General features: G+C 54.1%; 1 protein-coding gene across 1 annotated transcript in view; it reads right to left on the bottom strand.

Moving 5' to 3' along the window:
- Window positions 1–26,760, bottom strand: part of HS3ST3A1 (heparan sulfate-glucosamine 3-sulfotransferase 3A1) — a 36,698-nt gene extending 9,938 nt beyond the window's left edge. Inside the window, 2 exon segments of the mRNA XM_075111356.1 lie at window positions 26,030–26,559; window positions 26,561–26,760. Of these exon segments, the coding sequence (XP_074967457.1) occupies window positions 26,030–26,559; window positions 26,561–26,602 (572 nt within the window). The 5' untranslated portion in view covers window positions 26,603–26,760.
- Window positions 26,761–27,577: the final 817 nt, after the last annotated feature.

Raw genomic sequence — 27,577 nt, 5'->3', positions numbered from 1 at the left:
TGCTCTGAGGGCAGCAGGTAAGCGGGGAGCCCTGTGCTCAGGCAGGCGCCCGGTGGCCTCCTGGCTCCTAGCGAAGGCGATGCTGGTGGCGAGCAGCGAAGCTGCTGTCCCGGCATCCCATGACCGGTCTGGGAGAAGGAACTGTGCCGAGAGGCTTCTGAAATCTGCTGTGCTGGGAAGCGCGTCTGGGCATCTCCCAGAGACTGCCAGTGCCTAAGTGCTATTGACAAGCAGAAACTCTCTGATGCCATTAGCTGTGCAAGCCATTGATTTTCTTTGCTGGAACAAGAAACTCATTGGAGCTAAGGCAATTATGGGTGGCACCGCTGCTTCCTCCGGGCTGACCAGCTGGGGTTTGGAAAAGGGACGTTTCGTAGTTGTTTTCTTTCCAATGGCTAAAAAGCCAAGTCATCATGGCACATTTCTGCATCCGTCTGGGAGGATGCTGGATCCTGCCCGCTGGCGTTGCTGGTAAATCCCAGCCGGCCGCCAACCAGAAGCAGGTGAAGAGCTCCGGAGCCCTTGGCCATAGACCTCTTCACCACATCTCTGGCCTTTGTATGGGGATGGAGCCACCACCAGGCATGATCTAAAGGCGCTTTCTCTGCTGGGCTTGGGGATGGCGTCATCAGCCATCTCTGCCACGAGGAGTCCTGCAGTGGTTCCCCTTCGGGCTGGCCATGAGCCTGCTCTTTAATCCAGCCTTAGCACTCCTCTCAAGGCACTCCCAGCAGCTTTAGTAAGTGCAGTTTTGGGGTATGCCATGCACCGGGGAGCACAAACTCTGCCCCTCCTCAGCAGACCTGGAGCCAGCACTCATCACCTCTGGCAGTGGCCACATGCATTTTTTGATCCGCCGTGTTTTTTGTCTCCCCAGTATCACGTATCTTCCCTGGTGAGAGCTCAACCCCGGCAGCGGTCAGAGCTCCAAGCGTAGGGCATGAGCCGTCTGCCGAATCCCTGCGGCACCAGCTAATTCTTACAAGGGAGTAAATCAGGCTCACAGTGATTTCATCATATTTCCAATGTAGCTCCCAAATGAAAAGTGATTCCTCATTTCCCGGATGGATTTGCTTGGGTAAACTTAGGCTTCTGGTGGCTGGTCTGTTGGCTTTTTGGTGCTGGTTTTTGTTGTAACTGTGGTGCCTCTTCACGAAAATGGACAGGAGTTCTGCTCTCCTCTACAGAAGCCTCCATCATTCTGCAACCTGCTGGTTCCCCTCTATGCTGTATTATGCCAAAGGAGGATTTTCCAGCTGAGACGATGAGTGTGATCCTGCTACAGCCTTGCACCCTGCCCTTCTCCCTTGCAAGTGCACAAAGTGCAGATCAAAAGCTCCCAGTCCCACTCCCACTGCGCATGGCAGTAAGTCACCGCTGGAGGCAGGTGGCAGAGGACAGTCAGTGCATGGCTAGAAACGAATCCGTCGAACCCAGCACTCACCCAAAGCAGCAGTTTTGCTGAAAAGTGCATGCCCATTTGCCCACTGAACAGCTGCGCCGTGGGGAGGGAGCTCACAGCCTACTCCCACCACGCAGAACGATGCAGAAGAGTCACAGCCTTCGTAGGGACTGGCATGACCTTCAGCCTGGACCTCACCCTCCTCAATTCTGGTGTCAAACTAACCAGTTTTGGGACTTGCGTCGCAATTCTGAATGTGCACTGCACTTTTTTGTTTGTGTTAAAGCTGTGCCTCTATGGGCTGAGCTTTATCCCCAGCTAGTAAGTGAACAGAGCAGGAGATGGCACATGCTCTTTGAAAAGCTTATGGAGCAAAGAGAAAAGACTCAGTGAGGAGAAAACAAATGGCCTAAGTGAGCCAGCAGCTGATATAATTAAACCTCAAGGCTGTTCTTCTTCCCTAAGGGCACCCCTGAAGTCTTACACATGTACATCCCCCCAGACGCTGCTGGTGGTCTCGGAGGGCCCAGAGCTGCACCTTCCCCCACCTGGACCTGGGTGAACCCTCTTGATGGGCTCAGCCTTGGGGTCCCAGGGCAGAGGCATTTGGACCAGGAAGAACACAGAAAAACCTCAGCCCCAAACCAGTTACCATTTCATGTCTCTCTCACTCGAGGATCTTCAAGACCCCACATTTCAGCCTTGACTAAGCAAATCCCCTTAAAGAGGAAGGTTAAAGAACTGTTTATTATGGGAAATGTCTCCCTCTCTAGGACTCGTTTTTTGATAAATTAGCTTCAGCTTCATTACTTCATGATATATTTCCCCTGACATTTAATTATACTTACCCCAAACACATTAAGCCAATCAGTCTGAACAGCTTCTTATTAATATGCAAATGTCTCCTTTAAAAGCCATGAATCTGTGAAAAATCTCTTTAGGCTTCAATTAGGCCCATTTGGTAAGCTGGGAACCCCCTGAAACACCCTCCTGGTCCGATCCCAGAGGGGACTGGGGTGGGCTGGGGAGCCCAGACCCAGAGGCACACGCCGGTGCTTGGTTTTGGTGTGGGAGAAAGGGATGCTGCCATCCACTAAAGCACCTTCACAGGCTTGAAGCCATGAAGCTGGGAGGTTGAATCCTGCAAACCAACACGGTGTCAGTGTCTCATTGCCATCCCAGCCTTTCTCCATGGGAGCTGATGTTTCTCCTCTCCACCAGCCCCGGAGATACGGTGATCCTCTGCTGCGGACCACAAAGCTTGCTCGCTGCAGGGAAGCTTCGTGTGGGAGCTGCAGAAGATGCAGTGAAATATCAGCCCAGTTTTTAGCAAAACAAACAGGAATCCGGTTCCCCCGGCGCCAGGGGCAAATGGGACTTGATTTGCATTAGGCAAATAAATTGAACCACACAATTAACCATCTGCCCTGGAACAGCTTTAGGTTTCGCTTTAAAGCCTCACTTCCAGCCTCCCTCTGCTCTTGTATCCGTCTGAACACCACAGGATTTTCTACTCAGAGACCAATAGGGAATAAATTCATTGAATCATTCCTATAAATAATTGGAGAGACCCATCAGCATAGGTACTCCGGCCCCGGCGGGCCTTTGGCCTCCCAGATGTGTTTCCCGTGGATTACAGCAACGGGTAAACCGCAGAACTGCTCCAAACCCTTCCAGAGTCTCCAGTTCCCACCAAAAGCCTTTACGTCCTAAAAGGAGATGATTTCCTGGGAGCTGCTGAATGCCACAACATCTTCTCAAGAAAAAAAGTTACCCATTTCATCTCACTTAAAAAGAGGGTGTAGTTTTCAAAAAATACAATTTTTTATATTTTTTTTTTATTCCCTGCAGTTAGACAGTAAGATCTGAAATACATTGCAATCAGTGTACTGTATAAATAGTCCAATTTTGGAAAACAGCTCTCATGAGCAATAAAGAAACCCAATTTACTATGCAATATAATAAAAATATCTCTTTTAGCACATAAATCAAACAAAAGTGGACAGATTAAAAAAATAAACTCAACCCCCCTCATTTCTGCCCGAGAGCGCAGGCGGCCGGCCCTGGGGAAGGGCTCGCCTGCCATATATAAATATATGCAAAAGCAAATCCGTTAAAAATTGTAGCCACCACTTTGTTTTCTAAAGGTCCCAGTTTATCCTTCGGCAAAAGAAGGAGGGCTGGGGAGAGGTCAGCGAGAAACACAATCCTTTCCTGTATAAACAGTATAGCCTGTGCTGATTTTAAGTGCATCATATGGCATATATATTATGTGTGTATATAAAGAGAGAGAAAGAGAGATTTTTCAAGCCAGGCAGAGACATAAAGTGATCTTATATCATCTAACACCAACAATCTTACTTGGACTTCTGGCAGTTTTCCTTGCAGTCATCCCTGCCACCCCCCTGCCCCTTCCCCCACGGGCTGCCGGTGCACGCTGCCGGCTGCCCCCATTATTTTTCACAAAGGCATATAAATCACTGTGGAAACTCTTATTATCTTATTTTCCCTCTGCTTCCCTCTTGTCTGTTTTGAGAAAAATTAATGCATTTGTCTCCAGAAAAATGCGCAGTCTCTATAATTCAGTTTTAAAACAAGCACAACTAGCAAATGGATAGACCTCGGTTAGGAGACTCATTTTTCATGAGAGTAATTGAACCCTTCCCTTCGATTTTTCCTTTGGGTGTTAAAGACAACTGATGCCTTCCTGGAATTTGCTGAGGTCTAAGAAAGGTGGTAAGACAGACAGACAGACAGAAAGGAAAAGTAAAGGAGAGAAACACAGAGAGTAAGGAAAAGAGAGAGGAAAAAAGATGAAAAGAAAAAAGCTTGAGAAGAGAAATAAAAAAGGGAAGGGAGGAGAAGGGAAGCGGGAAAAAGAAGAAATAGAGAAAGGGAGGAAAGACGGAAAGTCTGAAGCACATCTGAAAGCGTTGGCTGTCTCTGTGGAGGGACTTTGGGGAGCGCCCAGGAGAGCATCCTGGCTGGGACCTGTCCAAAAGCCAGCTGTGCTGTGGTTTGGAAGGCTCCTTGCCACCCAGGCTGGTGAGGAAAGGCAGCCCCATCACGTACCCAGCAGCCTCTGCCTTAACTTGGCCCTGTGCCCCCCGCTCAGCCACCTGCAAACTTGGGGACTAACAGCCCCGTCGTGTCCTGCAAGCACCCCAAGCCCCACATGCGGCGCTGGGGGGAGCACCCTGCATGGCTAATGCCAGGGGTTTCATCCTGATGCCTCTTTCTGCATCTGAAATGCAGGGACCCTCTGCCTTTCCCCACGCCACTGCTAATGGCACCCCTAAATGGGAATGCAAATGAACACAGTTCTCTGGACAAAGTCCCTCAGACAACAGGGTGTTTCTCCAAACCACAAAAATCACAGCCAGCTTTAAAATGATCCCCATCCCTTGTGCTGCAGGGCTCCTGTGCGGAGCAAGCGTCTCCCTAAGAGCAATACGTACAGCAAGGGCTCCCAGACAGAACACGGCACAGCCCCAGAGCACACCCTGATCTCTTATCAGCTCCAGGACCCGATTCACCACTCGCGCAGAGGAAGTCAGGAATAATTCCAGAAAAGCCACAATCAAGGGAGCGCTCAGGCCAGCAAAGTCTATTGTTCCTTTGTCTCTCACTATATTATCTCTGTCCCCTGGGAGCTGAATTATTGCTGGCAATATATAATGTGATTTGCTTGTTTTCCATGTCTGCCTCATTTTTCTTAGGCACAGACACACACACCCCTTCAGCCATGCACATTCAAAGCAATGCATGTGTTCCTCCCGTGGAAGAAGAGGATGGGAGAGGTGCTAGGGCAGGAACTGGAGTAAGAGCGAGGGGCAGCGGTTGAGAAGTTGCAGGCAATGTAAAGGGGAATGAAATATTGTCTGGAAATTGGAATTACACAAAAAAAACACTGAATGGAGGTGACGGGAAAAAAAGGTGTTCCTCCATCCTCCTTCCCTCTGGAGAAGCAGAAATCCTGCCAGATCTCAGAGAATAAAAGTCAGGACCTAGTGAGTGCAGGAACTAAAGTAGCTGAACTACGGAAGCTGAAGCCCAAGGTAGGGACATTATCCCCAAAATGGGCAGTGGATGCAGCCGGCTGAGACCCACTTGGGCCACACAACTGCTCTCAGAGAGTTTTGGACACCCTTGTGTCCCTGCGGGTCAACAGCCCAGCTGCTGCGGTTTGTTGGGAGGGGGAAGAAGGGAGAAGATCCCTTCTCTGCAGAGATAAAGGGATCCATCCTCTAAGATATTGTTGTGGAGTCCTACACAATCCAACAGTGATTATTAAGTTTGGAAAAATACTGTGCCATGCCCTATACTGCTGGCAATGCTTCATGTATAGCTCTGTGTGTGTGTACGTGTGTGCGCATCAACGGGGAGCTTTAGGAAAGAGCCAGGCACCTCAGAGGAACGCCCTTTTGAGAACAGAGCTTGTTTCTTAAATTATGCTAAGTGACTTGTCTATATATATCACTACACATTTCCTCCTGCTGCAAGGCCAAAAAATCCTATATCTGTATTAGAAAAAAGGGAGCCTGACCTCAGGCTATGATCTAAAATATACGGAGTCACACAAGTTTACCCTTGCAGTCATTCTTCATCCTTCCCATGCCAATTCCTTGTCCTTTTGCTAAATGAAACTTTAATGGCTGGGAAAGGGCTCCCTACTCATTCTTGAAGCAAAGCAGGCAAGCGCAAAGAGGGCAAAAGTCTCCAGAAGATAGAAAGCTTAAAAAGACTCCTCCTAGCCTAATTTGCAAGTTCTGGGCAAGGCAAGGGCTAGCGCCGAAGAAACTGCGCTGAGCAATCGCATCCTGGCCTCCTCCAGCCCCGCAGTCTATTAAGGGATTTTAGCCACAGCTCACAAGGTCGCGCATTAAGAGCTCTTTTCCATCCTCAGCTATTCCACCTCCTCCCAGGGAATGCACCACTGTCTAACCCGCTATCAGACAGAGTCATCCGACGTACTTCAGGAAGTTTTAGTTGATAGCAGATCTACATTTCCTGAGTAAATTGTACAAGTGGAGGAAGAAGAAGTCCCAGTGTCCAGCTCAGGGCCGGCTGCTCTGTGGGTCTGTACCATGCTCACCTTCACGTCACATCACGGGGAGGCGAGGCGGGATGCGGGGGCTGTTGCTTGGGCATTAGCATGACACCAAGGTTTCTAAGAGTGAATTCATCTCATTGATGTGAAGAAAAAAAAAAAGAAAGAAAAGTGCTGTCCAGAATATGAATAGATAAACAAAAAACCCAACTAGTGACCTCAGTTTCATGAGTCAACTTGAGTCATTTGGATCCAGGCCAATAAACCCTCATCTTTCTCACTCAGCACCAAACCGGCATGTGCTGGGGGTTTCAGATCGACTCCTGAAGATGACCCCCCCCCAGGCTCTCGTTTTCCAGGCTGCCCTGCTTTGCAAGACCAACCTTCCTTCCGCCTTCATTTCTCAGCATCCACAAGGACGAGAACACCCAGCCTGAGTGTGCTCCCTCTTTCATGGCGCTCCCCCACAAAAATGTAAGAAAATGCAGGAAAAACTGGGTAAGCCCATGCTGATGCTCTTAACAGCAGCAGGGATTTCAAATCCGTGCTGGCACCATGGCCCACCACGACAGTCAGGCAGATGAAGGGAGAGCACTGGATATTGTTTATCTTGACTTCAGCTTTTGACACTGTTTCCCATAACATCCTCACAGGTGAGCTCAGGAGGTCAGACGAGGGGACAGTGAGGTGGACTGAGAACTGGCGGAACAGCAGAGCTCAGAGGGTCACGGATCAACGGGGCAGAGTCCGGCTGGAGGCCTGTGCCTAGCGGTGCTCCCCAGGGGGCTGTGCTGGGGCCAGTCCTGCTCAACGTATCCATCAGCGACCTGGGCGAAGGGACAGAGCGTCCCCTCAGCGAGTTCGCTGACGGCACCGAGCTGGGAGGGGTGGCTGACACAGCAGAGGCTGTGCTGGCGTCCAGCGAGAGCTGGGCAGGCTGGAGAGCTGGGCCCGGGGGAGCCTCGGGGAATTCAACAGGAGCCAGTGCCAGGTCCTGCCCCTGGGGAGGAACAACCAACCCCCCGCACCAGCACAGGCCGGGGGGGACCTGCTGGAGAGCGGCTCTGCTGAGAGGCCCTGGGGGTGCTGGGGGGCAGCGAGGTGACCCTGAGCCAGCACCGGGCCCTTGGGGCCAAGGGGGCCAGCGGTGCCCTGGGGGGCATGGAAAGGAGTATGGCCAGCAGGGCGAGGGAGGTTCTCCTCCCCCTCTGCTCTGCCCCAGTGAGGCCACATCTGGGGGGCTGCATCCAGGTCTGGGCCCCCCAGTTCAAGAAGGGCAGGGAACTGCTGGAGAGAGGCCAGTGCAGAGCTACGAAGGTGATGAGGGGCTGGAGCATCTCCCTGGTGAGGAAAGGCTGAGAGACCTGGGCTTGTTCAGCCTGGAGAAGAGAAGGCTGAGGGGGATCTCATCAGTGCTTATAAATACCTGAAGGGCGGGTGTCAGGGGGATGGGGCCGGGCTCTTTCCAGCGGTGCCCAATGCCAGGCCAAGGGGCCACGGGCACAAGCTGGAACACGAGAAGCTCCACCTGAACATGAGGACAAACCCCTTCCCTGTGCGGGTGCCAGAGCAGGGGCACAGGCTGCCCAGGGAGGCTGTGGGGTCCCTTCCCTGGAGACATTCACCCCCCGCCTGGACGCGGCCCTGTGCCCCTGCTCTGGGGGTGCCTGCTCACGCAGGGGTGGGATGGGGTGAGCTCCAGAGGGCCCTGCCAACCCCTGCCATTCTGTGCGTATGTGATCACCCCGTGGTCGGGCCATGGGTCTCACCTTGCAGGGCAGCAGCACCACTGTGCACCTTGGCATGGTGTGATCTTTCCATCCCAATATGGAGATCCATGTGGGGGGGGCTTTGAAAGGTGATTCTGTGCCTTGGGAGCCCAGGTGTCCCCACAAAGCAGCGAGATGTCTGCTCTTAAGGCACTTTGGAAAGCCCATACAGGACCCCTGGAGATGAAGATTTTGAAGTGTGATCAAAGGGACTTGTGGAGATAGCAAGGAGGATTAATGCTTTTGCAAAAGCACAGTGAAAGCTTCTCAGTTATTCCAGTGGGACTTTTCTCAAAGGGGGCTAAGGGAGTTAGGCACTTAAATCTCACTCGGATCCTTTATTCAGTTTGCAAATCCTGCACTGGAGTAGCGCAGAGGTGCGACCCCTTAAGCATTACTTCTGAGTGCGTCTGCTTGAGTGAAAGGCTGAATTGATTCTGGCTGTGTTGGTGGCCTCCTGCAGCTGCTCCTTCTCTGTATCGCAGGGAGCGAGCTTGCTGGTGGAAGCAGTTGAGGGTACAATGTATTTAAATAAATACGGGACTAACATCACACTGAAAGCTTGTGGGCTGTGTGTTCGAGCAGCTCCAGGTCTGATTCCTCCCACATGGGCATAATGTGCTGGAGGATGCTACTCGTGGATGATGTGGACTGCGAGAGCGACCTCCAGCTGGGTGAGCACCATCACTGCTCACCACTGCCGCAGGAATCACTTATTTAATGAGATTGGTTATTTTTCACTGTTCATGTCTCCCTGTACTTTTTCCCTTCCATTGCCAGCCTTTTACAGCTAAAACATGTACAAAGAGCACCTGGGTTTTTTTTTTTCCCCAGATAGCTGCACGTTCACGGTGTCTTAATCATTCCCACCACTACTGCTAATGCTATTGTGAAGGGTTACAGCTCTGGGAAATCAATATGTGGAAGCCAGAAAAAAGGCACAAACAATAAACAAAGCACCTGTTCTCATGTAAATGTTCCTCATGACATAATAAATAAATAATAAAATAAATAAAATAATAAATAATACTAATAATAATGAAAAGGGCAGATGAGAAATGCACACCACGGTCCGGCTCTCCAAGCCTTCCCACCAGGTCCCCTGGCTTCCATTTCGTCTCCCCCATCACCACAAAGCAGACGAGGAGCCCCATCCACAGAGCCCCCAGCACAATGCGAACGGGTCCGGTATTGCTGGGAAACATGGCACACGTGCTCTTGTCCCTAATTTGATTAATGACGCGATCACGCTAACGGGGCACTCCACACCCCCCCAGCACCTTGTTACTAACCCATGCCAGGAACTTCTCATCAGAGCATTAATTCCCCAGTACTTGCCTTTCCCAACCTTGTCAGGTAATTGTTTATGAAAAGATGAATGTATACAATAATACCGGGTGAAGGGAGCTGATGTATGTGGTGTTAATGAATGAAATAATCAGTTTGGTAATAACTGGCATGTGTATTTGTCAAAAGGGAACCAGCAGGACATTAGCATTCTGCAGCCACCGAACCTTTATCTCCTGGGCTTGTGTTTGACAACCGCCCCCAGATAGTCCATGAATAAAATACAGAGTAGTACCCAGACATAATTAAACTGCCAATGTGGATGTACCTAAATGAACTTGATATCTTAATGACACTCGATAGCATGCGAATAATGAAGGCGGCATGAAAGGGATGTGCATAATGAACACAGTCATCCCGGCTGTCGCTGAGGAGCCGCCCGTAGGGACCGTCCTCGCCAACCGCGGCTCCTGGACCTCCGCGTCAGCGTGTGGGGCATCGCCTGCGGGGACCCGTGCCCTGGGGCCCATCCGTGCAGCACTGAGGACAGAGAGCTGCCCCTGTGGGGGCATGGGCTGGTGTCCTGCAGCACTGGCGGGGCTGTGGCCATGCCGAACAGGGCTCTTGGACCTGCCTGCTGGTGCATCTCACCCTCCGCCCTCCCGAAATCCCGCCTTTGCCCATCTCTCTGCACCAGATCCTCACTGGTCCTGCTCCTCCAGAGACCTCTGGCACGCTGTTGGGCAGCACAGACGTGATTTTTAGGAGCACTTAATATGATTAAATTACCAGACGTGTTCCTTTTTTATTTTTTGTCAGCATGGAGATTGTTTTCCAGCAAAGAAGCCACTCCCTGGGGACGAGATGCTCAGAGGAGACCAACCACTGGATAGGGAACATCCTGAGATAACTCAGCAGCACATGCAGAGCCACAGCCCCTCCTAATCCCCATCATCCATGGACATCAAGCCAGATGCATCCTCCTCCAGCACCCATGGGTGCAATCCTCCCTCTGGAGGATGCCGGGCACCCCTGACACACACCCAGCTGTCCCTACAAAGCCGCCCCAGCGTTACGCTGCTGCTCATGGGCGTTTGCTCCCATGAAAGGCAGGTTTCAGCCTCCTCCTTTGAGGAGGCACCGCGCTGGGTTCACACGCCACGCTGCTCAGAAGGTAATTGCCACTTATTGCTCTAATGGCTCCAATTTTAGGAGCAAATGAGCGATGTACAGTAAGCATCAGTCTTATTAAAGAAATAATAATGGGAAATTAGAACATGCACTACAGGGAAGGAACACCCCCCCGGTTACACAGGATACAGCCACGCTGGCATCTGACAGCAGCAGAGTCCCTGCCTGCTGCTGATATAACTCCAATATATTTGAATACAATAAGTTCAGGCGTAGGGAAGCAACCGGCTCAATATGGCTCGGCTTGCTCCGTAATGACTAAATCGACTGTTGGCTCAGAAATTGCTGTGAAGCCAGCATGGGAAAGGTGAACTTGAACATGTCCTATCTCCCTCTAAAAACGAGATAAGGAAAAACTGCTTAATGAAAATGAAAACGTACAGTAGGTTTGGGGGAAAACACCTTAAAACCCAGCAGACAACACAGCCCGGACCACCACAGCAAGAGCCAACGCAGAGAGCAACCAGCTGGGGGTAGCACAGCAAGTCATGACATGGGCTGAAGTATTGAGAAGGGTTAAAAACCACAGAATCGTTTAGGTTGAAAAAGACCTTTAAGATCATCAAGTCCAACAACTCCTGCTCGGGCCAGAAGAACGGGAAAGGTGGCACTGGTGTGGCCCAGCCTGCCCAGGCGTCCCAGGGAGGTGACGAGAGGGACCTGGGCACATGCTCACCACCAGCATGCCTTCAGCAATGACAGCTCCCATTAGAAAGATGCCAGAGAGATGCAGCCAAAGAGCTCTGGGTCCCAACCGGGTGAAACCTTCAGCTTACTGCACCCTGTCCGATTACCCCCTCTGGGCCCTGACTGCCAGTTATTTAACTATTGCTTTCCTTCCCAGGAAAGACCTCCCTGTGGTACACCCTCATTAGACAGTAATGGTGTTTTCATTAGATTAAATAACTCCGATGATCCCCAGAGACCAACAGCACTTTAAACATAGAGCGTCGGAGTTAGAATTACTGTTATTTAACATTGATTAGATTACAAGGCAAATTCAATTTTTCCCCTAAACATATGATGGCTATGATCTCCCTAGTGGGAGATGTTAAGGGCGGCATTCCTGGAAATCTCTGCTGGGGGGGGGGGGGCGCGGGAACCATGCCTGAGTCAGCAATGTCGGGGTCACCCACAGCCTGGTGTCTGAAAGTCCTTGTGTGAAGAGCGTGAGTGGGGCTCAGGCGGTGTCCTCATTGTCCCTGCCCTCACTTTGCTCCAAAGCTGGGGGGTCAGGTGGACACGTATCTGCTGCATCGCCTTATCGCCCCCTCCAGCAGGAATATCACCAGGAAATAATTGGGCCTCTTTGACCCATGGCCCTGCCACGGCTGAGGCCGTTAATCACTCCTTAAAGCTCCCTCCCAACTCTTTTACCCCGGGGAGCCCCATGGCCCGCAGCTCCCAGCAAGTGATGTGCCTCTTGGCTGCAGCTCTGCCCACCGCTGGTCTGCTGGGGTGCCTGCAGGGAGGGAGGGGAGAGCGCTCGCGTCTCTCCCTTCTCATCCCCAGGATGCTGCTGGAATCCGTTTTATGGCTCTGGGGACCTGAGGGCTTGGATTGGGCTGGGAAAGGTTTGTCAGGGCAGGAGCGGGACCATCTCAGGGCTCTGCTCCTGAGTACGGTTGTGCGGTAAGTGCCCCCTCCCTGAGGACAGCGCAGGGATGGGATGGCTTTCAGTGCGTGGTGCACTTCCCTTCCAAGCCCTTTCCTAGGGTATGCTGTGGATTTAATGCATGGTTTAGGAGATCAGCCAGGACAGAGCTTCCTCTGGACCCCTTTGCTGATCCATCTTTGGGAAGCCAAGGGGTCAAACAACTCCTAAATGCATTCCCCGCATTGGGCAGAGCCACGTGTGGATCCAGGGATGCCAGGCAACCCCAGCAGCCGCAGGCAGGCAAGAGCACAGCCCACTCAGACAGACAGACTCCCACAAGGGCAGGCTCAGCTGCTAGTGCAAAACTCACTGGTCTGATAAATCTGGCTTTATACTGGAGATCTGTAAGGAAAAGGGGAGGCTCCAGAATAAGTGGGTCCCCAGCAATCAAGGTGACCATGAAGGTGACTGTGAGCAAAGGCCAGACCCACCAGGGCACCCACACTGGGCTGACCATGGGCTGCTCAGCAGAAGCTCCTAGGGATGGAGGGGAGAAGAGGACACATGCCCCATCCATGCTGAAACACCCAGGGGGCTCCAGTCTGGGTCCGGACTCCTCCCCCACACTCACCCCTCGATGTCCCCAGGGGGGTGATGGCTAAGACAGCCCCTGGGAGCTGCCAGGGTTGAGCATGGCTCTGCACGTCACCAAGGCTCAGGCTCCTTCATCTAGGTGTGGGCTTACGCCAGCTTTTACAATGCTGCTGGATTAAGCCAACAAAGCCAAGTCCTGCTTTTGGGGATTTAATAAAATCCAGAGCTGCTCATAATTTTAAGCCAGATTTACTCCAGAGGAAACACACCCAAATTCCTTCCTCGCCTCTGCAATCACCACCCCTGATGCCTTTCCCATCTACCTTCCCAGGGCTATAATGTGACCAAGCCCAGGCAGCTTCTGAGTGAGAACAGGGCTGGGGGCATTGCTCTGGGGCAAGAGCCGAGAAAGCAGCAAAAGCATGTGCTGGGAGATGCTTATATTGCCCCAAAATAAATAATAAATTAAAAATCCAGTGCTGCAATAGCATATTTCTCATGTACCAAAGAATCCAGAGGTACACTAGGAAACTAGAGGTTTTACATCTGGCCTGGGAAGGCTGGTGGGTCCCAATGGACAAGTCAAGCCCATGGCCTCGCCTCTTAGCTGCCTCCTGTGATGCCAGCGGCCAGGAGGCGAGCTGCTGCCCCACGGCTCCACCCGGCAGAGGCAAGCAGGGATGGGGAAACACAGATTTCTTCCTCCCACTTCTGTCTTGGGCCAGGCTGGAAGGGAGTGCAACAAATGCTGGGTTTTACCCTCATAAAGCCCCTTGAACAACCAGGCTGCAGGGACAGGTGTGTCAGACCTGGGGAGACATCCAGGCATCAGCTGCCACCAGCAGTTCCCCACCACTTGGCCAAACAACTCAACTGCAATTAGGAAGCAACGAGCAGATGAACCCTATAAAACTCCGAGGTGCAGCCCCCTCGAAAACCCGCAGCTCGCGGCTTGGCTCGCCGACCCGGCGGCATCACCGGTGGGTCCCCACGATGTGACAGAGGGCTGTGACTCCCCCACACAAGCAGGGCAGAGCTCAACCTGTCCAAGTGCCAAATGAAGTGGCTCCGACGCCTCGGCGGGCTTCGCTGCTGGGGCTGACCCCGACCCCTGGCACTGGAGCTGGTCAAACTCAATTAAATGCTGTGCGCTGCATCTGGGTCAGGCTGTGAAGTCCTTCCCCCCGTCTCAGCCCCTTCGGAGGCTCCCAGGCTAACCACTTGCATGTCCTACTAAATTCTTTCTTTCTGAGGCTCTTCCAGAGGATTTACTGCTGCTGGAAGAGAGGGTGGCTGAGCCAGCAGCAAGCCAGCGGAGCAGCATCACAACTCATTAGAAAGGCAGCTCTGGGGGCTGAGTGCCTCTGCCCCGAGCCCGGCTCCTGAGCTGGGCTTAGCGGGCATCACACCTCGTGCATGCGGAAACAACATTTAAACCCGATGTGACTCTGCGTCTGACCCTCTGCACGTCCTCTGCATCTCCCTGTGGTTGGAGCAAACACAACCTGGAGAGGGCGATGCTGAAGAGGTGGATACTGGTGCTCACCGACTGCAGGAAAGCCAAGTCCCAGTCCCCCTGGGTGGACCTGTAGCAGTGACACTAGTATTTTGTGAGCAAGCTCATCAGTATAACCCCATTTCACAGATGGGGAAACTGAGGCACAGGACAGAACAGGCCCTTGCTCACCATCACCCAGCCAGGCTGGGCGTTTCCCAAAACCTCCTCAATGTCCCGGACACAACACAATAGACATGCAGCACACATCATCTGCATGGTGGCAATGCCCACACCATCCCCAGGAGCTCAGCTCTCCTGTCACAGCAAATGCACACCAAAATCCCACCTCCTGCCCTGAGGAGGGTCCAGCCCAAGCCAGACCCTGCTGCGCTTGGAAACAGCAAGGTGGGAACTGGCCACTGTAGCTTAAACGAGGAGCAGAAGCACCCAGCCAAGAAACTCCTTGGTGTTTGGTGCGAGGCACTTAATGTCTGGGCTTTCATACCTTCACCTCTTTGCTATGAAATGAGGAGATTGCTCCTGGCAAGCTGGCATTGCTGGTCTGCTTGGAAAGATGAGCGTTGGCAGAAAGTTCTCCTTCCAGCAGCCCCAGCATGCAGCTCTGCGCTTCCCCCTCCCCTCCAGCCTGCCCCAAACCTGCTCCCCAGGACGACGCTTCCCCCTTTGCTACGTGCCCTCCCTGCTGCAGGAAGCAGGACCAGGCAATGCAGCCGTGCCTGCTGCATCTCTCCTGGGGCACGTATCACCTTCCAGCCATCCAAACCTACAGATGGGCTGGGTTTTTTTTGTACTTGCTCAGAAACCTCAGGCAGGTTTGCGCGGGGCAGAGGAGCAGTGCTCACACCCTCCATCCAGGCAGCAAAACCCTCTAGCACAAGGGCAGAAATGAAGAGCCGGGGCAGCAGTCAGACCTTAAACCAGTCTGAATGTTCGCAAAGCAAACATCGGTCCCAGCGAGGCTGCAGCAGCTCAGCCCACAGGGCCAGGTCACTGCCACCCCCTGCCTGCTGCCACTGGACAGAGGGAACAGCCTTGGGTACTTTAGAAGCACATAAATCTGAAGGGATGCTTCAGAAAGTCCATCCATGCTTACCCAGCTGTCACCAGCCTGTAAGTGATAAGAGATATCTTATTTTCTTTGCATCTGGTATGAACTAACACCGTTACACACACATCCAGGCTCTCCAGCACAAGAGCTGACAGGGTGCAGGCATTTGGTCATCATTAACACCAAAATGACCCAGACCATGGGTGCAAAGCACAATGCTCCCTTTTTTGCTATCAACCACCAGCCTTTTGATGCCAACTGGAAAATTCATCCCCTTCCAGAAAGTGTACTTCTACCCAGATAACACCAATCATATTCCCCCCCAATAACAATTCTGAGAAGATGAGCCTCCCTGGGTCACCTTGGGGTCCCCCAGCCCACGAGCTAATTCCTGTGCCAGCAGCAGGAGCAGACTAAGGCCAAGGCTCAGGGACTCCTTCAGCTGCACTTTGCTTCTGGTCCCCCATGCTTAACAGCTTCTGATGCATCTTTCTTCGCCAAGCACTTCTGAAGCCCTCTTAGAGTCTTTTAGCCAAAAGCCTCCTGTGGCAGCCTGTTTCACAATTTAATCTCATACTGTTTGAAAAAGTCCCTATTCCTGATTATTTCCAACTGGTTGCCGATAGTACACATGGAGACGTGAGAGGGACGGTCACTGCCTTCTCAGGCACCCCGTGAAATCTCCCTCTCAGTAGCTTCTGGACCCAGGCTGCAGGGAGAGCTCCCTTCCCGGGGGAGTTTCACAGCTCACGACCACTCGATAATACAGCATCTGAGTGCGGGGGAGGAGGAAATACAAGATGAACAGTGAGTGCCCAAGGAGATAAAGATGCATCTAAGTGGATTTTCAAACGCAGCCAACCCTGTGACAGCAGGGGAGCTGGAGGAGCGATGGCCCCCAGCCCAGAGGCAGGTGGAAAGGACCTTCCCAGCGCATGGTAAAGCTGTGTCATCTCAAACGCATCGGCAGAGCAAGAAATCCAGTGACCCTCCCATGAGCTAAGGCTGCGGGGAGAGCTGGTCACCATCCCCGCTGCCCCTAACGCAGCCGGGCTGGGGAAGAGCAAGCAGCGAGGTGCCAGTGCATCTATGTGCACATGTGACTGTGCTCAGCATCTTCTTCCTCCTCTTCCTCCGTGCGGCCCTGCCCTGCTGGGGAAGCTGGTTGGGACAGGGCACACAGATGTTGGTGGAACCAACATGCCCAAGCTGGGTCTGGCCAAGCCCTGCACAGAAGACGGCTGAACCAGCTCTCAGCCCCAACACACGTTCCTCTCGCCCAGCTCTGCATGTCACTACCTGAGCTCCGCTTCCCGCATGCAGTGAGGTTTGGCTTTTGCCTTTTTCCTTCTTCAGAGATGATAAAGGAGCTAACAACCATTGTCACACAGGCACAAGACTGATAAACACCAGGCAAACACTTACGGGCAAATATTAATATACACGGAGTGCACTTCAGCAGTGCAAGAGGGCAGGAATATTGCACAATATTAGCTTTATGCCTTGCTATGACATGCAGCTTTTGCACAGAGAAAAAAAACAAATCATCTTGCAGACCAGAAGAAAGATCACTTCCCAGCCATCAAAAGCCAACTGCCCCGAGCCCCGTGGTGGATCTCTGCCAGCAGCACAGTGCCCAGCAGGTCTGTGGATGGGGAACAAAGACAACTGGAGCCAGTTAAAACTGCAGAGTTAATTTTTAGGGGCAGAGACTAGAATTACCTGAGCTGGAAGTTAGCCCGGACACGGGGATTAGCACCCTCAACCCTTGTAAGAGGAGTCGGGAACTTTCTGTGACCTTCCGCACGAGGAGCAGGTTGAGGAGCCGAGCAGCGCCGGGGGGATGCGGCTGGTGCCGAGGGAAGCTCAGCACACCCTGAACACCCCCCACCAATGCCGGTACCAGACAGCCTCCCTTCCTACCATGGTTAGGAGATGAACAGCAGCATGGAGCTAGATGCCAGGAGGTCCCATGTGCTAAGCCTCCCTGCGCCAGAGGCTCTGGGTGCCTTTCTGCCTGTTTCCCCACTGGTAGCATGGCATGTCCTCCATCCCCCCAGTGCTGCTGATGGCCATGGCACTGGACTGACCCAGGGACCAGCTGCCAGACCCAGGAGGACAGCCGTGCCACAGCTCTGCCAACATCTCCTAACAGCATGGTTTTGGAAAGTGAGAAATGCCACAGATGAGGCTGCCGACCCAGCGCTTGTGGCTCAGAGGAGGGAGACCTCCCTCCCTTGTGGCTTTGGCACACCATGCAGCCTCTTTCTGCTGCCACCAGTTTTACCTAAGCAAATAGCAGTTCGTTAATGGCACAATACTAATTGCACCCAGGGTAACCCACTGCTCCCCCCGTCCAGGGCTGAGGACGGCATGGCTCCAGCAGGAGCAGGGGATAAGCCATGCCTTGCTGCACTGGGTGACCCAGGGTCCTCCCAAACACCTTTTTATTAAGGCTTAAAGTAAAACTTGGCAAGGCACAACCTGGGGTCCAGCAATGTTTGAGACCAAATGGATTTAAGGAACAAACTTCCAGCCAGGGAAAGGACTCTGGAACCAACAAAATCCAGACACAAAATGGGGAAAGCAGCATCTCCAGCTGGCATGTGCTCCGAGCCCAGTAACATCAGCACTGTGGGTTCACTGATCCTGGAGTGTGTTTTGGGGGTTCCAGCTGAGCCAGACCACCCCCCCGGGCTCTCTGCACACCATTTCTCCCAGGCCATCACATCTCCTGCCTTTCACTTGCTAACCCTGTGCTGGAAGGGTCAGGACACAGAGCCTCCCCCACGTGGGAAATCCAGATGTTTCCTCATTTGTTTTACTCTCAGGTGGGACATGCCAACGCTTGGGAATTTCTCCCCAAAAAGGGCTTCCCAAACAGTCCAGTTCAGACAGTGCAAAAGCATTTAAATCACCTCACAAGATGCTGGTATATGGTGCTCAACATTAAGATATAAAACCATGAAAGCAGAAATGAAACGTTAACAACAAAATGCACCATTTTGCCCAAAGATGCACACGTGAGCATACACACACACACAAACCATCAGATAAACACGGAAGTCAAAACAATTGGATTTGATATTTTCCCATAAAAGGCTTCCCCAGAGAGCGCGGGCTGCGGGAGGGAGCCGTTCTCCAACAGGCGATGTCAGAATAAATCAGCCTGGCTTTTTGAAATTTTCAGCAAAAGAGGACCCCACTAGAAAGAGATAGAAATAAAGAAATAAATAGACAGCTTCCCATCACGATGTTGCACTTGAACCTGGGCATCTCTCACCAGGGGAAGGTGTGGGAAGGGTGGTCGTGGTCAGACCTGATCCAACTCTTCACATCCCAGTTTGCAGCCACCGGCTGTGCTCAGGAACTGGAGCCGAGCAGTGCGGCCGGGGCAGGGGAGGCTGCTCTGATATCCTGCTCACAGCGGGAGCTAGGCAGGACCCCACCGAAGCTGTGTGCTGGCATCCAGGATCTGCACGGCTTTGTGCGAGGAAGCTGTCCTCGCACAAAGGTGGGATTTTCTTACGCGACACTTGGGCACAGCTGCTCGACGGTGGGGAGAACAACCACAGGAGGTTTCCAAAGCTCCCCTGGGGCAGCAATGGGAAGTTTCTTCTCTATCTCCCACCAGAGATGTAGCCAGCAGCAGCCTCGAGCCTGGGGGAGTTTGAAGAGGGATGTTAATATCTCTGCAACAGATGGTGTTGCAACAGAAAGAGCACGTTATGAATCTCCTCGCTTCCAGGAAGCAAGAAGGATGGTCTTGCCATGCACGAAGAGAACCAGCGATTTCTTTTGCTGAAAGATTTCCTCCTGCAGAACCACATCACTCGATGAAAGAAACGCCAAGAATAATTCACTTCCTCAAGCAACTCTATTTATATTCTCACTGCAGGCACCGTCCTGCTCACATACCCGCCGGGGAGTCACAAGGGCTCAGGAGGGTACAGTTTAGAGGTTAACATGTTTAGCTCCAAAACATGAAAAACTGAATTTCCCAAGAGGTGGATGATGCAGGAGACAGGCAGAGACACCGGCCACTGTCATGGTTCCTGGGGCAGCCCCAGTCCTACAGACCTTGCATGAACAGCCCCCTGACCCACACGGGGCTTTGTAATGGGCTAAGACCCCAGTACGCAACCCCGGCATCCAATTCCAGCAACGCAACTTTAACTGCAACCCAATCCACTTCCCTTCCATAATACCTGCACGTAATGAAAATTTGCAAAGATTTATGGCCACAACAACCGCCCCTGCTCCCCCCTTGCCAGCCTCCGCTGTTTCCCTGCGAATGCAGTTTGGGTTACCTCGATATTCTCCAGGGTAAAAGCATAATTAGCAGCTCAGGGGTTTTAATGCCTGTGTCAGGGACGGGGCTCACAGGGGGTTATTCTCAGGTTTTCTGATCACTTGTTATTTGCTCTGAACTCCTTGGAAAGGCACCAGCTCTCTTCCCCCTCCCCAGTCCTAACTGCTCTTATTATAGACTTCAGAAGGTCAGGGTGAAATCCTCGCTTGGCTGCAGTGAGCAGACGAATCGGTGGTGATGGCGTGGCCAGAGCATGGCCCCGGACCCAAGACTCAATGAAATTACCCCCAGGAGCCCCCCTGCAGGCCACGGAGCTGATGGCAGGAGGGCAGGCTACATGCATAGGTGGGATTTGCAAGATCCAACCTTAAAGGAGGACTACTGGTTTAAGCGGGGTGAATCTGCTGCTTCTCTAAAGAGTATCGCAATTTTTGCCATAAATGGGCTCTTGCCCCAGCCAGCTGGAGCTTCGCTCTGCGTTTCACGAGACCCAGCTCTATGAATTTAATTGACAACATCTTGGACAGTCGAGGCCATATTTTCAAGATTGCTCAGCCCCAGCAGGCAGGGCCAGGAGAGCCCCAGTTTCCAAGCACCCCAGGAAGAGCCATGGGGTGGACAAGGAAGGTGTCGATCCCCTCCATCCTCCTGTGCCCCAGAGACAGGAAGATGGGGTCTATTGACTTCTGAACCTCCCTGGTATATCCCCATGCAGACCACGGGGTCTGCTGAGAGAAGAATCCAATAAAATCCTAAGTACTTATTTTGATGCTTTCTAACGGGAATGGGGATGATATCTCCTTATACGCCAACTCAGGAGCTCACCCCATTGTCAGGAACAGATATGAACCCTGGGTACTAACTTCTCCGTTAACAGAAAACAGAAGTGATACGTACAGATGCAGAATGCTTAAAAGAGCTACCAAAAATAATAACCCTTTGGGGTTTATTTAAGAATTAAGAGGGGAAAAAGCCCAGCCCCAGCCAGCTCTTTGCAGTTAGGTCTTGCTAGGGGTACGTGCCTGGCTGGTGCCGTCCCTGGACGGTGCCACCCATCAGGTGTGCACACTAGATGGCACTCCACCTTGCCACGAGTGGACAGTGAGCCAAAGCTGTGCGAAGGCTGCAGGACCTCTGCCAGCAGTTCTAGTGGGGTTCACCTGCTTTGGGTGTTATTTAACCCACAGCATGGCCCAACAAGCTCAGACTCCATATAGCACCTCATCTCTGCGCTGGAGAGATGTGCCGCAGAGTCACAACCCTGCTGTCCCACCCCTGTACCACAGGGCAGTGACTTCTCTCCCACTTTACAGATGGGCAAGCTGAGGCATACCAAGACATCTCCCCAGTAGCAGGGTGCCAACCTTCAAGCTATTTGAAATCTTCACTGAAATGCCTTGTAGTACACGAGTCCAGATTACACACAAAGGCAAAGCATGAGAGCACCAGAACCAGTTACTGGCTCTTTATAACAGACTTGGTGGTCCCAGCCCTGACCTCATCAGTGTTTCCAACGAGCTCCTTCTCCCCCTTGCTCTTCCCCAGCAAGGAAAGGTCCCTCCAACCACCCATAAACCCACCTCATCCTCCATCTCCAAAGACTCCTTGGCCAGGAGACCCATGCTGCCCAACCAACCAACACACTCCCCACCATCTTTGCGCCTGTCTCAGCCCATCTCCACCTGTTGTTTACAGTGAATTACCTGTACTTTGGGGCCAAGATCATCTTTTGTTCCCTTTTTATACAGCACCTGGCACCACGAGCTCAGTACGGGGAGGTATCTGATTACACAGCTAATAAATAAACAAGGACCTTGATCCTCTTCAGCAAGTGGTTGTCCAAGGCTGCAATTTCCAGAGAAGCTGCTGCAGGCTGAGCTTGGTGCTATTAGTAATTCAGACGTGTTTGGGAGATGAGATGTTCCCAGGACAAGGAGCTGGCGCTGCTAAACCAGACCTTCCTGCACGCAGGCGTGCACCCAGCAGGGAGCGGAAAACCCGAACCGGCTCAAGCTCGACGTCCAGTGGCACAACCATGTTCTGGGACGCACCCTGAACACAGTCAAAAGACCTGGTATTTCTTGCAGAGGCTGAAAGGATGGCTGAAGAAAGGTGGGGAAGAAGATCACTTTAAGGCAACTACTGCTACAGCATCTCCCTCCCGCAGCGGGGTTTGCAACAAGGTCTTTTCTCCTGATGGCCACCTGGTCCTGCGCCACCCTTCAGGAATAGGACTCGCTCCCCCAGAGTCTCCCCTGGCATCATCCACACACTCCTGCCCCCCGCGCCTATGCTCCCATCCTCACCTCCATGCTTACAAAGCACTCGCAGACTGCGCTGCTGAATTACAGTGACCGCAAAACCCCACGGACCTCCAGGCCACCCGCTGGTACCGGAGCGGCCCGACTCCTCCATCCCCAGGGCTCCGATTTCACTGTGATTTGAGGCACAGAGGATGGGAAATGGCACAAGGTGGGATGCAGCTGCTCTCAGCTGCTGTAAGCACACACACACTTCCCAGCCAAACCTCCTTTTCCTCCTTCCCAGACCTCTTCAGCAACTGAGATATTTTCTGTTCTCTTTGACTGAGAAACATCAGCGGTTGCCTAGATTAAAAAGAAGGGGGGAAAAAAAAGCCTTGGAGAAAAATCCCGAGAGGACATTAATTAGGAGACAGAACTCCCCGGCTTTGGAAGCATCAGGGAGGAGCGATACTTAAACTCCCAACCTGATGGAGTAACTTTGAATCATCTTTCATCTTCCCCTGGATCGGGTGTAATCTAATGACATTAGCTTGGCTTCGCTCTAGTGAAATTGGCATCCATGCTACAGAGGCAGGGAGATTAAAACATATGAAATAAATGTTCCTGGGGTGACTGACAGTATAATGACATTCCTACAGGCAGCTCAATCAGCGCGAGACTAACAAAGGATCAGAGGGAATCAGCCAGACTCACATCACCCGCAAATACAGATTTTTTTTTTTTTTTTAATCCAGACATTTTTATTTTACTTGCCTGGCTTCGACCCTGCTCTTGGAGCTTTCCCCAGGCTGTATACAGCCATATTCGGGGTGGGGGATGGCAGCTGAACTCTATTACAACCCGTGCTCACCTGCTATTGAACTCTGTTAGCTCAATAGCCTTGTTCAGGGCTGGAGCAGAGATTTCTGCGCTGGGAAGTCAATGCGAGCATTGTGGGCTGCCCCCTCCCTCCTTTTGTCCCCGTACGAAGAGAGGACTTGTAAACCCGAAACGGAGAAAGCTGCTTTTGGCACACAACTGCCCTCGATATTCAACCCACACGAGAGCACACATGGAGGTGTCATGCTTACCAAATTAATCACTCAAATTGGTTTTTATAAACATCAGCCTCTCGGTAGGACAGCTGCCTTCTTACCCAGGCACAGCCCAGGCTGTAAGAGGCGAGCGATTATTCCACTTGATTTAACGGACAGCGCTTGCGATGGCTTTCGCACGTTGTGTGGCACCCCAGTAGGTGACAGGACTTTCACGTGCCGAGCCCACGCCTTGTGAGCCGCTGCCCTACAGGTACCAGCATCTATCCGGCCGCTTCGGGAGCATCACCCCGCTGCGGCCACGGCTCGGCCCCTATCCAGCCTCATGACCTATAACAAGCAGCTCTTACAGGAGCTGCTCGTTTATTTCCAGGAGGAACCGGGGTCCCCTTCATGCCGGAGACCCCCACAGCCACCCTGCCGTGGTCCTGCCGTGGCATCCTTGTGACAGCCCACCTCCGCGCTCTGGTGACAACGGCATCAGCCATCGCTGCGAAGGCTGACTGGCTCCTCTCCGTTCGCAAGCCCGTGTCGCTGCAAACAGCCGAGAGGTTTTGGTTCCCTCGGCCAGGGCGTTCGCTGCCCGCGCCGGCTTCCTGCGGGCGCTGAAAGCAAACCCAACTGTTTATACCTTGTAATGATGCTGTTTAGTCTGACTGCTGGGAAGCAGCAATGCACGTGAAACCTAAGCCTCCGATGCCAAAGATAAGAAATCGGGACCCCTGGCAAACATCTGGCCATTTCCCCGGCGCTGAACCCTCATCACAGATTACAACAAACCCACAGAGAGAGACAGATTTTTTAAAAATGAGTATTTATAACAGGCTGGTAACTGGTTACCAGCGGGCTGACACCGCGGCTCTGCCATCACGGCGGGACTCTGTGTGTTAATAAAGATTACTCATACAAGCAAAGCCGGCAAGATTAGGTCTCGAAGGAATAATCCCATACAAAGAATTCACTGTACCTCAGCCTCCACAGGGCTAATAAAAAAAAAAAAAAAAATCATGGTGAAATTCAGTACATCAAATACCAGAACAAACAAACTGCAGCAATTAATGGGAGAGCTTGCGTACCAAATGCTGAAACACAATGACTACCCAAACGGCCTGCAGGGCAGCACCTCAAGTGAGTAAGAGCTGCAGGATCAAACCTCTGGAAAATTAAGTCCCCCACACGGAGGGCTGTACTATGCCCTAAATGCCTGTGGCTCCTCCTCTGTCTAGGGCTGCACTCCTCGCTCAGGCACTGTTTCCAGAAGCGGGTCTATCCCACTGCCATCTGCTCCTCACGGCTGCGAGAGCATCTTTGACAAACGAGCTTTTCTGCATACCCACCATAAATTTCAGTAGATGCCACCCCAAAGCCAGGCGTTTATTTTTCAAAGTCAAGACTTGATTAAAGTTCTTGAGGTTTTTCAGGTTCGTTTTTTTTAATGTTTCCTTTCTGATCCAGGGTCAGCATGTGGAAATCGGATAAGCGCGCACTAAAAATATAATTCTGTAGACAGCTTCAGCCCACACGAAAGGAAATCTTTCTTCTCGGAGAACCCACACTCTGCTGCCTGCAAAAACCCGGCGCGTTTCTGACACCAGCGGATACACAAGGAAGCTCGTCGCTTCCACGTGTTAAGGCTTTTACATAAACACTCGGACTGTCAGTACTATCCTACTCCACATTTCTGTGCTGTCACCACAAGCTGAGGCAAAATCGTCCTCCCCTCTGCTAATAGCTGGGCTTAACGTGAAAGGAAAACAAGCTCCGGGGGTACCCGAAATCCTCTCCTTTTTGCTTGTTCATTCAAGAAAGCCACAAACACAGACACACTCTGCAAAAGAGCAGTTTCGCCCTCACCCTAACTGATCCTTTCCCTAGGAATCTGCCAGAAGACGCTCCTCTGTTAACTTTAAAACACACAAAGAAAACATCCAAACAACATTAATGAGAATCCTGCCCCTTGGCTTTAATATTTAGTGCCTCCTTTTAAAGGGGATACCTTTTATTTGGTTTAATGAGACACTGATTAATTGAAAGAAGAACGCCATCTACCTTTTTTTGCTCATTTCTTAGGCAAGGTGAGTGCGTGGGTTGCGCTCCTAGAACTGACATTTTTGGTTACTCATTACTGGGCTGCTGAAATATTTGCATGGGAAATACATATTTTCTCCCCACTGAACACAGGAAAGCTGCTTTTAACGGCCGCATCCCTGGCCTGGGAGTTGTGGGAGGTGATGACACGGTGCTTCGCATGGGGAGGCAGCTGGGGCTGTGGGGTGGCTGGTTGGGAGTTAGGGTGAGCCACAGGTTTTGCAAAGCCCCCCTCCCCTGCTCCGAGAAAAGCTGGGGAGCAGCAAGATGTTGCGGGGGCCTGTGCTCCTCGTGGCAGGGGGGTGTTAGCTCTGCCTCAGCATCCCCACGCAGTCCCCAGGGTGATAGGCCCCCCACTGCTCTTCCCATTCCCCCGCCCCCCGCCATGCAGGCAGCACCCTGGGCTGGGGGGAGGCACCCCCGGGGGGACGCTGCACCGGGGCAGGAGGGCCGGGGGGTGCGCTGGGGAGAGGAGGGGTGGGGGGGTAGGAACTGGGGATGGGGTGGCAGGGAGCAAGGAGGAGGATGGGGGGAGGGAGAAGGGCTGGGGGATTTGGGAGCAGGGACGGGAGGACGGGTGGAGAGAGAGGACATGGGGAGAGTGTCTGGGGAGTTGGGAAAGGGAGCCGGGGGCAGCGAGGCGGGGGGACCTGAGGAGCGAGAAAAGGGCCGGCGGGTGGGTCTGGGGAGCGGGGCTTCGCGGAGCAGCGATGGGGCTGGGGCAGGAGGGGTCGGGCAGCGGGGCTGGGGGTCGGGGAGCCGCGGGTGCGGGAGCCGCGGGTGGGCGGCGGAGGGGCTCCGCGGCCGGCGGGGGGCACTGCCGGCTCGGCCACGGCCCCGGCCCCGCCGCCGCCCGCCCCGGCCCGCCCCGTACCTGTACCAGGCGAGTCCGCGCTCGTAGTTGCGGTCGAAGAAGTGGGGCTCGGCGCCGACGGCGCGGACGTCGGGGTGCACCCGCAGGAACTCCAGCAGCGCCCGCGTCCCCCCCTTCTTCACGCCGATGATGATGGCCTGCGGCAGCCGCTTGGTGCCCTCGCCCAGCAGCAGCGTCAGGGTGCCGGGGGTGCCCGCCGCGCCGCCCCCGCCGCCCCCCGAGCCGCCGGCACGGCTCCCGCCGCCCCCGGCCCGCACCTCCTCGCCCGGCGCCGCCTCCTGCCGCCGCCGCCGCTGCTTGAGCCGCTGCAGCAGCCGCTTCCTCCGCGCCGCCGCCGCCTGCCAGGGGGGCAGCTCGGCAGAGCCCCCCAGGTACCTCCCGCCGCCGCCCTCCTCCTCCTCCGAGGCGGCGCCGGCGGCGATGATGGGTCCGGGCAGGGTCTGGCAGCGGTCGGCCAGGCAGTAGAAGACGTAGAGGGACATGAGGAGGGAGCAGAGCATCACCAGGAACTTCTTGAAGATGCTGCGGGGGCAGCGGCTCGGCGGCGGGGGCGGCCGCCGCGCTCACGGCCATGCTACCCCGAGGCGGCGGCCGGGCGCCTTGGCCATGCTCCGCGGCCGCCCCCCGGCGCGGCCCCTCCGCGCAGCGCTGCGCGGTGGCGGGGGGCTGCGCGCTGCCGCATCCCCAGCGCCGGGGCCTCGCCGCGGCGGCGCTTCAGGGGGGCATCCCCCGCCGGAGGGGGGGGGGGGACACGCACACGCACACGCACACGCACACCACCGCAGCCGCCCCCGGGGCCGGGCAGCCGTGCCGGGAACCCGCCGGTGCCGCGGGCTCGGTGCGGGGCTCCCACGTGCGGCGCCCGCCGCGGCAAACTTCGGCGGAGACATCGCGGGGCGGAGCGGGGCTGGGCGGGGCGAGGGGGCGGCGGGGGCGGGGGGCAGAGCCGCCCCCGGCCCGGCCCCGGCACAGCCGCGGGGTGCGGGAGGTGGGGGCGGACCCTGCGGGGAGGCCGGTCCCGAGCCCCCTCGGGTGGAGCGGGGTGCGGGGGTGCTCCGGGAGGCTGGCCCGGGGGTGCGGGAGGGGTGCGGGGGGTGCTCCGGGAGGTTGTCCCGGGGGGTGCGGGAGGGGTGCGGGGTTGCCCCGGGAGGCTGCCCCGGGGGGTGCGCGAGGGGTGCGGGGTTGCCCCGGGGGGTTGTCCCGGGGGGTGCGGGAGGGGTGCGGGGGTGCCCGGGAGGCTGGCCCGGGGGTGCGGGAGGGGTGCGAGGGTGCCCGGGAGGTTGTCCCGGGGGGTGCGGGAGGGGTGCGGGGTTGCCCCGGGGGGTTGTCCCGGGGGGTGCAAGAGGGGTGCGGGGGTGCCCGGGAGGCTGTCTGTCCCGCAGCGTGCTGAGAGGAGATTTCAGTTCTCTACAGCTTCTCCCTGGGTGCTGACTTAGTTTCCCGCTGCCCGTGGGAGCTGCGCTAGGAAATCCACCCTGCTGCCCGCAGACAGGCTCGCTTGTCAGCCGAACTCCACGGGACTTTTCCGTTAAGCGTGTGCCGTGTGAT

Source organism: Phalacrocorax aristotelis, chromosome 16, assembly GCF_949628215.1.
Source record: "Phalacrocorax aristotelis chromosome 16, bGulAri2.1, whole genome shotgun sequence".
Lineage (NCBI taxonomy): Eukaryota > Metazoa > Chordata > Aves > Suliformes > Phalacrocoracidae > Phalacrocorax > Phalacrocorax aristotelis.
The sequence above is the reverse complement of the archived record's forward strand: the minus strand, read 5'-3'. Positions and strand labels throughout refer to the sequence as shown.